At 40.7% G+C, this 13,622-nt stretch overlaps 1 protein-coding gene across 3 annotated transcripts in view; it reads left to right on the top strand.

Moving 5' to 3' along the window:
- The window catches only part of adam22 (ADAM metallopeptidase domain 22), a 67,126-nt gene that overhangs the window by 22,991 nt on the left and 30,513 nt on the right, over nucleotides 1-13,622 (top strand). For all 3 annotated transcript variants that reach the window (XM_086311791.1, XM_086311790.1, XM_086311792.1), the window contains exons 5-6: nucleotides 3,997-4,079; nucleotides 8,348-8,411. In XM_086311791.1, coding sequence (XP_086167917.1) covers nucleotides 3,997-4,079; nucleotides 8,348-8,411 — 147 coding nt within the window. The remainder of the gene's footprint in view (nucleotides 1-3,996; nucleotides 4,080-8,347; nucleotides 8,412-13,622) is intronic.

Below are 13,622 nucleotides of genomic sequence, written 5' to 3'. Positions count from 1 at the left end.
TTAGTACTTACATGTGAACTCTGTTTTCATTGTAGACCGACATGGAGCAAATTTACACTTTCTGTCACAAAGAGACAAAACAGCACTTCCAGGGAGTGATACAAAAACATCAGCACCACTGAAACTACCCAATTAACACATCAGGATTCAATCACAATGTAGGCAGACATGAGAACGCGAGAAGCGTTACCCGTACCGAGTAAAGGTCGGATGTCATTATCAAAACAACATTTGCAGACACTGCTCACATGCTAACACCGGGTGAGTAGCACAGCAGGGAGGTAGAGATGTCTGATAGTAGCTCTCATGCTGTTATGTGTGCAGCAGCGAAGCTGATGGTTCCACTGTCGACCCTGTGTGTTATTCTCCCTCCTTGAGTCAATGAGTTAAGTTTTCCACACAGAGATAAACCATTCCTCATTCAGCTGCCTGGTCTCTTTGATAGCTCGATGAATCTTCTGCAAGCGTCGACTGACGCAAGATTAAGATTCCTGTGATAATCCTCTAAAATCTGGACTTCAGTTACAGGACACCCGCTGAGGCATGGAGGGACATCATATAAGTAGCGGGGATTATAATGGTCAGGAATTACGCAGCTAAGCAGCAGATTAGTGAGATATTAGATGCTTTACAGCGAATGATCCAAACGATTACATCACACATCGTACATTATGGTCACCTGTAATTATGGCTCATTATAAGGCAGTCTGTAAATTAATTAATCTTGGAGCTGAATATCCACAACTGCAGCCCATCTGCACTCTTCTAATGTCATCGTTTCCCTTTTAGTAGCAAAGAACAAGAGCCTCTTTTTGATTATTAATGCTTCTGTTCATGGAGGTTAATATGAGACAAGCCCTGGTTGTTACTCTGCTCACTGTGGAGGGCAAAATGTCAGCCGATGTAACGCAGCTGCTGCTCTGATAGATCTAGGTCAGAATCCTCCAGTGCTCATGTAGCCCATACGTAATAGAAGTAATACAAACTCCTGAAACTGGAAGCATTCAGGCTTTCTGTCCACGGTTTACCTTCAGTGCAAGGAATGAATGACAGGCTCCTTATCCTCGTTCTGCACAAAACACATCACAGAGAGCAGATGCTATTGGGTTTTATATGGGATGTTAAACATGGCACCTGTGACACGATGATGGTAACAGCCAGATGTGGCCCAAACATCACAACACACATCTGTCGGTGGAAATCAGCCAATTCCAGTTGATGGATGTTTGCATTTAATCCAAAACTGTGCGATCAGTAGAAAACATACCAGTTTGATTAAGGATCCTTTTATTGAGTGCACACTGTACCCCTGCATATTTGTTATGATTGGAAAGTTTGGGTTCTGCACTACAGCTGCAAACTTTGGTTTTGTGGTTTTGAGGAAATACTGCACGCACAGAAATGAACTCGATCACCTAATGAGGAGTAAAGTACAGCAAAGTGTGTCTAATGTCCTTATTTCCTTGCATTATGTGATCGCGGTGGTCAAAGTTTCACTGACATTCAGAGGGCAGAGCGTCCTACTTGTTTACCGAGTGTCTAACCTCGACCTTTTTGTTGTGCATTGTGTTGTCCAGATAAGATGATTAATTATCCTCGCATGTGTCTTAAGAGATCACAGATCTCACAAATTTAGCAACACAAGCTGAGGATGTACCCACAGTGCTGATGTTGGGTGTTTCTTCCTTTGATGAGAAGTGGAGCAGAAGGTTCAGGGCGACGGAAAGAGGAGAGACGCTGGGATAGTGGAGCACAGCGCCACTTATAAATAGCCCTCTCTGTCTCTTCACTTCACACTCGCTCTCTGTCTCTTTACTCAACCTCTTTCTCTTGTGGCTCTATTTAGGTTTATCTAGCAAACCTTTCATATGCTCTGACTCTCTGCTAATGTAAAAAAAAAAATCCCCTCTCTTATTACAGCGGTGGAAGCCTGCTGCTAACTTGCTTGAATCTTATTTTTCTATTCTGGATTTCATGGATAGGGCATTATGAAAATAGCGAGAGGCAGAGTTAGTATCGCGAAAAGGAAACTGATAGCTGAATGTGATTTAACTGGAAGTTGCAAATAAGTGGTTAAAAGGCAGGAACACAGAAAGAAATCAGTCTCAGCCTGATGGGTGCAGTTTCACTTTGATAATTCAAAGATGATTGTTTATGCAGATGACTTCCTCACACTCACACATGCACTCGTGTGTATTACCACACATTTCTAAAGTCTTCAGTTTGAGTCCTGTAAAGTGTAAACTGCATGAATGCCTGATTCATTCAAATGAAAAAGACATTTTAGTGATGTTGTAAGCCTGATTCTTGTCTTTACCCACCACTCTAATTCATTGGCTAAATGCTTTGAATGCACTACAGTTTGATTTAAATGCATTTGCTTTATTTCTCTACTGTATCTAATAAATATATTAAAATGAATGACTTTAGATAAAATGGATGTGCCTTGTTTAAAGGAAGTGTTGATACTGTGCTGAACAACGTTTTCCTTACAAGGTTTTAGTTCAGAGAGTTTTAGCTCCATCTTTGGAAATGCAAATTGTTTGTAGTAACGTCTTTGTTAATTGGGATTTCATTTTTTTTTGTTTAATTTGGTCCAAGTTAACATGAAAATGTGTACCATCCACCCATTTTCTTCACCACTTGGCAAGTTTAGAGTCACAAAGGTCACTCTGTCTAAAGGTGGGGTACACCGTGTACAGGTTGCCAGTGTATCACAGGGGTACCACACAGAGACAGACAACCATTCCCACTCCTGGAGTTATGACGTGTTTATGCTTGCTGCTTGGCCCCTGTCATGTGGTGGCACATGCGAGTTTGATGTCACATCCTCTGCCACGCTTCACCTTATCTGTGGTTCTTTGGCCGACCACCAGTTAATCTTAACATGCATGTCTTTATACTGTGGGATGGTGCAGGAGTACCTGGAGAGAACCCATGCAGGCACAGATAGAACATAAAGGCTCCAACCAGCAGGTGGGTTTTGAACCCAGGACCTTCTTGATGTGAGGCAACGATATGCTGTATAAAAATGATAGATTTCTGTCAAAGAAAAAAGGAAAAACTCTTTGCTGGAACAGTTGGGTTTAATTGACTCCTCACAGGAGAGGGCAGAGGCAGATGAAACCCTGATTTGCTTGAGGACTGCTTTAATGTCCCTTTGTCCAAAGTCAGGCAGATAAAAGAGCATTTGAAAATTTGTCTTGCATGCGCCGCACTCTGAACTCAATCCCGTCCGACACCTCACTGAACTCTGCTGTAGGATAATAAATCACACAGATTTCCACATGCATGTGTAGTTCAACAGTGTGCACATGCATGCATCCTAACAGAAGCTTGTGCATCAGGATGGGGTCTACTCAGAAAGCTGGAGAGTGGAAGTGGATCTAGAGGTGCATTGCTGTGCACATGCAGAAATTGATCCTCTGATAAAAGCTGCATTTCCTCAGGGAGAACTGCTTCCTGCTTAATGGCTGTTAGGTAGCAAGAAATGGACCAGGAAGAGATGGCCTGCCTGCAGAGCACTTAGGTACTTAGACATCATGCACATCTATAGACGATAAATGTGTGCAGAGAGACACGTAGATCAAGAGTGAAGACAGAGAGACGGAGATGGTAAAAATCTGACTTCCTGCTGCAGAGAAGTTCGGATAGAGGAGTGAAGTCGCTGAGGCGTTAGCGCGCAGATGGTCAGATGTGAACGTGCAAAGCTCAAAGTGCAAATTGTCAAACAAACACGCGAACAGTATATTCACATATCTTCAACAGAGCTTACTTGCACTTGCATGTATTAGCAAATGAATTCTGTGTAATGGATTGCTTTGGACTCATTTCCTTGTGGTGTCCTCGGATCAAAGATGGTCCCTAGGTGAACGGCAAACAAGCATATGGGAATCCCGAGGACACCACAAATTAAATATGGTAGTGAAGAGGGGAATATTTCACTACATCATGTGTGTGAGCTTCATCTGTGTGTATTTGTGTGTTTCCACACAGGGCGGAGAGCACTGCTACTATCAAGGAAAGGTCAGAAACATCCCTCACTCCTTTGTGGCTCTCTCAACCTGTCACGGGCTGCAGTAAGTACAAATAATACAGATGCGACTTTTTATATGCATGTGTGTGTTTCAGCCTCTGTTCTAAGTCCTGCTCCCATTTTTTCATTAGGTTAATGTAATTAGTTTTAGCCAGGCGTCGCTGCCTGTCTGCATTTTAGGTTTCATAGGTTATCACTCTGGCAGACGGACAGACAGACAGACATCTTCTCTTCTTCTCTTCTTCCTTTCCTGTTCTCTTTTCTTTTTTTCCCCTTCTCCTCTAGCCTCCACTAACGTTGGTATTTTTAGCTTTTTCTGCTTGAGGCGAGACGGGTCAGAAACAAGGCCTGCTGTGAGGGATGCATGCACACTTTATGCTTTCTAAGTCAATGTATGTAGTCTCCTGTGTATATATGTGTGTATATATATATGCATGAAAAGAGGCGAGACGCTCTCCATCCCGCATGTGAGAAATTCACTGTTTGTTGGTGGATTTCATTGTTTGCACAGAAAGCCGCCGTGAATAACAAAGCATCAAACGTGCCTAAAATGAGAACCGTGTTTCCACAAAAAGTTACAATGCCGTGTGACATTTAAATAAAAAGAGAATGCTAATGATTTGAAGCCTATATTTAATTAAAAATATACAAATACAACTTACACAGGGGAGACCAGCTGTTGTATTTTCATGTAGGACTTCAGCTCCTCAAAGGTTTGAGGTCTGCTTTGTTTGCTTTTCATTTCATGATGCACCAAATTTTTAAGACTTATTTCTTTGTTTGCTTTATCGTGTCATGGAAAATAAACGCTGCTATGAAAAAGATGTCATCCGGAGGGCTGCATCTTATCATCTTATCTTTAAAAAAATAAATAATCACTATGGTATTCATTCAGCACTATCGCTTTTTATCCTTGATCTATGACCTAATTCTATTATAACGTCCTTATTGTCATCATGCTTGCTTGCACTGTACGTGTCTTTTATTTTTATTTTTTATGTGAAACTCTTGTTTTTATGTAATTTCATAAAAACCACAAATAAAGTCTAGTCTTAGCAAATGCTTGTCATAAACGTATATACACTTACCGGCCTGCTTCATTGGGTACACCTGCAAAACATCTAATGAAACAATCACGTGGCAGCAACTCGTTTAGACATGTAACTCAAGATGAGCTGCTGAAGTTCAAACCGACCATTCAAACCCAAATGGAGAAGAAAAGCAACTTTAAATGATAAAAGTGACTTTAAATTCTGCATGTTTTAAGCTTCAACACTTGATATTTTGTACTTTTTAAATTACATTAAAAAATGGCCTGTATTTATATAGCGCCTTACTAGTCCCTAAGGACCCCAAAGCGCTTTACATATCCAGTCATCCACCCATTCACACACTGGTGATGGCAAGCTACATTGTAGCCACAGCCACCCTGGGGCGCACTGACAGAGGCGCGGCTGCTGGACACTGGCGCCACCGGGCCCTCTGACCACCACCAGTAGGCAACGGGTGAAGTGTCTTGCCCAAGGACACAACGACCGAGACTGTCCAAGCCGGGGCTCGAACCAGCAACCTTCCGATTACAAGGCGAACGCCCAACTCTTGAGCCACGATCGCCACAAAAATTTAAAATGAGGAAAAATAATTTCTTGAAAAGAGGCCAAATTTTCTCCAAACATTTTAAATCAAATGTCAGACTGTCAACACCATAAACTGCTGTATATTTTGAACTTGTTGCCCGATGTTTTTTGGATTAACCGTCATCAGTTCTTGTAGTCATGTAAAGAAAACCACATAATAGGAGCTCCTGGTCTGAATTAACCTTCTGCCCATTCAGTGTACATTGTTTAATCTAATTATCAATTTCAGCTGTTTCAGAGACCATGATTATTTATTTCTGATCCATTACGCAGTCTCAAAGCTTTCTCCCACTGAGTATATCTTGTTTCAACATAATACCAAGCCAAATAGACAGAGTAATCAGTTTAGACATGTCTTTCCAACTAATTAGGGGAAGCAGGAAGAAGCAGACTAATATCTGCTGAACAAGCTAAACTAAAGTCCAAGCCTTAACTCTTTTTATTCTTAAAGTTTTTTTGTGTGTTTCATGAGAGTTTTGCATGAATTTGGGGAAAGTTGTCAGTACAGCAAATTATAAAATGCTGGATGCAAAATAATGAAAAGAAAGCAACTACCAAATAATTTATAGTATAGTTACCTGCAGTGAAATCTCATATTTAGAACGCAAGAGGTTGTAACGGGATAGAATCACTGAACTTTGAAATTTCTAATGAGGAAAGAAAGAAACACCAAAATGTTATATGTGTGTGTGTGTGTGTGCGTGCATGCGTGCGTGCGTGCGTGAGAGAGAGAGAGAGAGAGAGTAAGAGTAAGAGAAAGAGAGCGAGGGAGTCAAGGGCTTCCTGCTGTGGAGTGTGTCAGAGCGTTAGCCATTAGAGGGAGAGCATTCTCCTATGCTGAGTCAGGTGTTTACCATAATATACATCCTGCCCCTGCCCCCCAACTCACACACACACACACACACACACAGAGGCAAATTTTGTTCTCTTTCTAAACATTTAGCTTGGATTCTTTGCTTTGATGCAGCACAAAAGTGAGCTAAAAGAATCCATCCATCCATTTGTTTCTTAATCATTTATCAAACTTAGCTATAATTTAAAGCCTTATCTTTAAATTAAAAGATTACATTCGCACGCTGAGCTGACTAAAACTAAAAGCTAAGCTAAACTTTCTATACAGTCCAGCGATAGTTCTTATTTGGTGTGTCAATAAAAGTAAAGCTGCATCCCAAACTAAGCAGCAACGACATGTAAAGTCAGGTAAAGCTATAATAACTGAGGGGATTGTGTAGGTGTGGTTTGTGCACAGATGCATGACATCACCTTTCTTCCAAATCCCACTCACTCACACCAGCACTGAACAGATTTAAGCATAAAATACACACATAAATTCTTTCAATTTGTCCAGCCAGGAAACCTGAAAAACACAGAGAGGGTAGAGTCGGAGGAGGTAGATAGATTGTGTATTTCCTGCAGTGTTTACCCTCCTGACTTCACAGTCTGACCTGACCAATCTCCTAAAAGCTTCAGATAAACTTAATTAACGGATGATGTGTTCATGCGCACATGAATGTGGGCAGGCGGCCAAAGACCTTCAGCCATGGTTAAAATGCTGCATAGCTCTGTGCTGTTCTCTCGCAACCTTATATGTGATGACAGCATGGATTTTGTTTTTATTCTAACAGCTGAGCCATTGATGGACTAATTAGACTAAACTAATCCTATATTATTATTATTCACCAACATTAACTTCTTGCAACTATGTCTCAGCTTTATAGTGTACATAGTATTTATTAGTCATACTTTTTACTCTTCTTTAACTAAACCTAATTTTTATTTTTTACTTCCCTGTTTTTTTTTTTAAATCACAGTTTTGTATATATAATTTCTTTGCAGTATAAGGCCCTCACTATGCGTATGTTTATTTATTGTAGTCTGTACTATTTTTATTCTTTATTCTGCTGCTGTAATAGCCTCCCTTGTGGGATCAATATTACAGATATATATATATATACATATACACACACATATATATTACGTGTATATATATATATATATATATATATATATATATATATATATATATATATATATATATATAGAGAGAGAGAGAGAGAGAGAGAGAGAGAGAGAGAGAGAGAGAGAGAGAGAGAGCCTTCTTACTTGGTGAATTTCACATTTAAAAATGTCTTGAATGGCACAGTGTATCTCTCTTTACTAGTCTTTATTAAATATGCCAGTGGTTGCACATTTTTCCAGCAGACAGGGAGGTTATAACACTATAGACAGGTTTCTGTGCGGGTGTAATAAAAAAATCTTCCATTGTAATCTCCACATCACTGTCCATTACACCTCCTTCTTCCCTCCGTTACTTTTCTCACAGTCATATAACATAGCGTCCCATCTGTAAATATCCATAGAAGTCTTGCTTTTCTAATAAGCATTTCAAAACTTCAAACTTCAAAACTTTTTTTCATTACGTCGAACATAACTGTTGTTCCCTTAGCTGTCCAGTCCTTAAACTTGTTATCTAATTTATTTGCAGAAAAATGAGAGTCATATGCACATTAAGGACTGTAAGGTCTCCCTCTGGTTTATGTTCTTTTATAACAGTTTTCCATATGAAGTGACTAATCTGTCCGGAGGACTTGATTTATTCCATTTGATGCTGAAAAAAACAGCAGAAACTTGTACTGATATGTGCTCTCGCCTCTCCCCCTCTTTCCCTTTTCAGTGGGATGTTTTTCGACGGCAATCACACCTACATGATTGAACCTGGAGGACACGGCAGCAGCAATGTAAGTACTGCAGATGGCTCTTCTCAACAGGGATTATCAATTTGTCCTTCCTCCATGTTTTTGCATCCAGCTGCTTCTACGTCGTGTTGAGCTGTCTGAGGTCAAACAATTTGTTGCAGTAGTGCTGTGTTGTGTCCAATGTCCACCCACAGCCCTGCAAGTTCCTCGTCACTGATGGTACCCAAAATCTTTCATATGTTTTCCTTTGAAATGATTGTGTCAAGGGTGCTCTTGAAAAGGCCTGGATAGGCTGTTTTTGTGGTGCTGATTTGGTAAAAAATTTGCACATCTGCTGCAGATGATTTGTTAGAATAGGAGAACAGGAGGTTCAGACAAACCAGAATCAGTTACAGATCACAAACCGGTCACTGCAGCTGAACCCTGAGGTTTCAAGACAGAGAGATTCACGGGATTACAAAGCAGCAGAAAGCAGAAAAGCCCACAGACAATTAGATAATAACAATTAGAGGCATTACGGCCAGAACGAAAGGACAGATCCGAGATTTCCAGACAAGCCTTAGGCATGAGAGTGAAAGAACAAGCTGCTGATACTCCGTGTGTGTGTGAAGGGCTTACTTTCTATCTAATTAAAACCTCCAGAAGAAGCGTGTGTCTGGCTTTAATCAGTCAGGGGCGAAAGAAGACCAGATAAGAGAGGTCAGAGACCTAGGTGTGTGTGTGTGTGTGTGTGTGTGTGTGTCCTTGGTAGTTGCAACCTAGCCCACGGAGCTACTTAAGAGTCATTCCCATATGAGAGTTTTTGTGCCGGCAGGTAGGAGAGAAAATCTGGTAGATGGACAGACAAACAGAAGATTAGGAGGTGGAATAGTGTGAAAAACCAAAATGTAATTAGGGCGCATGTCATTGTATTTTCTGCAGAGAAACTGCAGTATAAGAGGATCTAATCCAGTTTTAAAGGCAGTTGCTATTTCACAGTTAAACAGTAATGAAAAGGAGAGGAAACATGAAGTTAATTAAGCAATAAAGTGTCTTTAGTGTGAGGATGGAGGAAATAAAGTAGAACACCGAGAGGGAATGAGCGACAACAGTGCTCGAGGCCGCTGTGTTTATTCAGGGCCTGTTACGACTCTTCTGTTACAACGCTTCTGTCGTCTCCAGCGTTTTCTGGAGACACTGAATTATTGAAGCAATGAGAGAGAGAAGATTCAGAAAATAGGCAATCCAATTTGACAAAGTAGATAAACTCAGAAGGGTGCTGCAGCACTCTCCTTGCAGAGATACAGGGTGTGTAAGTATATCATGACAAACATTTGGCTGAAATGTTGCGTTTCTGTAAAGTCTTTAAAAGCCACAGCTAAAGCAACATCTTATAGAGTCACTCCAGAAAGCCGAAAGACAGCAGTCACAGTGTTACTTCAGAAGATAACGTGTTCAGTATTTTGGCACTAACTAAAAAAGACCAGAGGCAGAGCTGAAGATGCTAAGATTGTTATTGAGAGTGACCAGAATGGACAACATTAGAAATGACCTCAGATTGAGCAGTTTGGACACAAAGTTAAAGAGACAACGCTGCGATAGTTTGGACATGTGCAGAGGAGAGACAGTGGATAAATGCAGCTGCCAGGCAGGAGGAAAAGAGAAAGACCTCAGAGAAGATTGATGGATGTAGTGAAGGAGGCCATGCAGAGAGTTGGAGTGACAGAGAAGGATGATGGGACAGGGTGGGATGGATGCCACTAGCCCAACTTGGCATTACTCTTTGGTTAATCTGAAAACGACTGAGTAATTTAATGTTTAACATGTGATTACCCAACTTTGTTTATGTTATACTAAAGCACATTTTCTATATTATTGTGATGATGCTTTTTTACACTGGTGTAAAGTACAGTTATTAACAATCAGTGGCACAGTGGTTAGCACTGACACCAAGCTGCAAATTAATTAATAAATGTTGATTCTAAACTGGCAGGAGGTGTGAATGTGATCGTGTCTCTGCGTGCTGGCCTGGAGACAGACTCATGACTTGTGCCTGAATTCGATGCGCAGTTAAGTAAAAGGATGGATGGATTTATTTGGTACTTCATTAAATGTGTCAGCAGATGATGCGGATTTTACAGGCGAGAAATAACTTTTTTATAAATCAGATGTAAAGTCTGATTGTAGATAAAATTTATGACATTGGTTAAAACTGGCTTCACTTTGGTCTTCTACAGCATGAAGATCCAAAAGATCAAAGGTTTGAGACCCAAGAGGAGATGCAGTAGACCAGCCTCAGCTATTGCGCTCCCAATCTAGCTGAGGGGCACTGAAAGCCCCTCAGCTAGTGAACGTTTTGACTGGAGGTTCTGGTTTACAATAATTTCTACTGAGAGCTCTGGTAGATTTTCTTAGTGTACAGGCTGTGATCAGCTGACCTGCTGCTCTGTTTGGATGTAAACAACCAAATTCAACCAGATATCAGCAGATGTTTCATGACTTGTCCTGCTCAGTCAATGGATCTAAGCATCATCAACTAAAATTCATATGAATCTCTGCTACACTTGACATAACCTTACTTTGACTGTGAAACTGCAGATGATTTTCATGCAATCTTTAAATAACACATAGCTAGCTCAGTTTGTTTTGCAGCAGGTTTCACAATAAAAAAAAAACCCATAATGTCATGTGTACAGACCCAATATCTGATTTAAAAACATGAGGACTTAATGGAAACTTTAAATCTGCACTATATCAAATTCCACTGAGCAGTCTGAGCAAAAACTCCCCCAAAATGCAAAAGTAACGAGCCTGTTTTTGAAAATTTAAGGAGTATAAAATACAGATATTTGTTTAAAAATATAGGGAGTAGAAGTAAAAATTAAAAAAGCTACTCAAGTAAAGTACAGATACCTGAAAATTGTAGATACCAGTACTTTGTAGTAACAAAGTACAAATACTTTGTTACTTCTCACCTCTGCCGATCTGTGGCCTTTTAAAAATATCACATAAATCAAGTGTATACAGAGTAGTGTGAACAGAGTAACACATTTTTGACAGTTGTGGTAGTATTGGTTTTGGCTTGATGTTTTTGGAACGCTGGCTGCATGACAATGCCGGGGACGGCGCTGCCCTCGAGCCCGGAGGTGCCTGTCAGTTTGTTGTTACTGAGCTCTGGATGTCTGCTCCCCTCGGGCAATGCTCCATCGTTTCTCTCCCCGTGGATTCCTTCTTTCTCTGTTTCACTCTCATTATGTCTGTCTATTTGTCTGCTCGGTCTACAAGTCTGCCTCAGACACACAGATGTCTTCTTCAAAACCCTAGATGCCCTCCATGTCCGGTGTGAGATTTAGTGGCTCTTTTACGAGGAGGCTGTCTGCACTGTCATGCACTTGTTACATTAGACAGCATTCACATATAATCCCTTATTGAACAGCATTGGATGCAAATTTTTTACCCACCTGCAACTAATTGTAGCTTTCCTAAATGTAAAAGAACACAAACAAGAAAACAGGGTTGAAGTGGGGCTGTGAGAGTCAGCGTGGCTCCTGTCGGCCATATGGCAAATCCATCTGCCCTTCTTTCACCAAGGCAGAAAAAGTTATGCAGGACATGAGGTAAACGTGTCCTGAACAAGCTGCTCTTGTCACTTTATGTGGCTGAGCCGGAGTTAAAGTGTCTTGTCGTGTTATGTAATTGGTCTCATATATAATCTGAAAAGCTAGATCTTCAAGATTAAAGCTCACAAGCGAAGAACGAGCTGTTCCAGCGCAGCACGCAGTTGATAAATCTTGCACTTATTGACTGTTAGTGTCGGCATGAGTGTGTGTGCATGTGTGTGTTTATGTGTGTTCATGTAGGGAAGTTGTGAGGAGGATGTGTGATTGACTCGCATAGACAGAAAACACCATATGTTTAGTCCTCCTGTTTGTGTTGTTGTTTTCTTTTTGGACACCATGGCAGCTCCACCTGCACCTCGGAGCCACTGTGGCTACACCCAGAAAGCATAATGCTGTGTGCGTTTTTTGTTCAATGGTGGAGTGACCATGAGTTCAGGCTTTAGGACATTTCAACCATAAAGCCTAAGCAAAGGCATGACGTGTTTTAAGTGTATGTTACGGTTCAAAAAACTGTTGAAGTCCATAAAATGTGTGGTTGAGGTTGCATGTCAAGTTCAGGCTCTCCTGAAGGTTTGAATGAATATATTCAGCCTATATTCAGTAATTATAAGTCATATACTCATTTTGATAAGAAGCCATCACTTGAAAGATTTGAACATGTTTTTATTGAACATGAGTGATGAAGCATCATAGCAGAGTGGAGTCCCAGCAATGATAAGCAGGAACCCCCTGAAGTCTAGACGCTGGTGGTTGGTAGTGAAGATGAGAAGGAAGTGGCACGAGGCAGGATGACATAAGAGCAGTGAGGTTTAAAGCAGACAGTGGAGGCTGATTGGCTCACAGAGAGCAGCAAGAAAATGATTGGACCTGAGCAATGATGTCATTATTTGGTGTAATGGCGTGGGAAAGAGGAAGTGATGTAAAAAACACAGACTAGCAGCAGGGATACCCAGTAAAGCAGCCTTTAGTATCCTTCTTCCTCTATGATCCATGAACACACACTCATAAATTCATTTTCGAGTAGTTTTTCAGTGATTTTTGGGGTGAACCAAATGTGGTAAAGTGTCAACAGGCCTGTTTCTGGTAAGAAATCGTCACATTTTGAGGCAAAGATGACAAGACTTCATATCAAACCACATGTTTGTGTAAAAGTTACCTCTGAAGCTAATCAGAAACTTCTTTGTACCATTTATAAAGGTACTTTTACCTCGAGACCCACCTATGAGGCCACAAGTTGATTTTAAAGCTCCTTACATAATCCTACATTGTTTAAATAAATGTTTCTTGGCAATTATGCAGTTTTTGGGAGGTTCAAATTGTAACAATGCTTATTAAAAATCAAACAGAGAAGCACCCGTAGTAAAGAAACAAACAAACAAACTGAAAACGGGATTAGAAACACTGAAATAGATCCAGTGCCTGAAATTTTGTGTTGGAAGTAGGTGACCCGTCTTGAAAACCCAAGTGGCTATTGGGATTTTTCAAATTAAAGGCTCCAGAAGGACAAACACACTAATTTTGGTGCTTGTTTCCACTTTTGAAAGATTTTCCAGTTGTCTGCTGCACTAGAGAGGATAACTGAAGATAAGGGGGTTGGGTGGTGAAGGATGCAGAGGAAGAAGGGGGTGTGTCGAGTGCCAGGTTTTAGCATGGG

This window comes from Aulonocara sp. 'chitande type north' Nkhata Bay, linkage group LG11, assembly GCF_057382095.1.
Source record: "Aulonocara sp. 'chitande type north' Nkhata Bay isolate Kocher_YH1m ecotype deep benthic linkage group LG11, A_spYH_male_GT1.1, whole genome shotgun sequence".
Taxonomy (NCBI): domain Eukaryota; kingdom Metazoa; phylum Chordata; class Actinopteri; order Cichliformes; family Cichlidae; genus Aulonocara; species Aulonocara sp. 'chitande type north' Nkhata Bay.
This window is presented reverse-complemented; position numbering and strand designations above follow the sequence as displayed.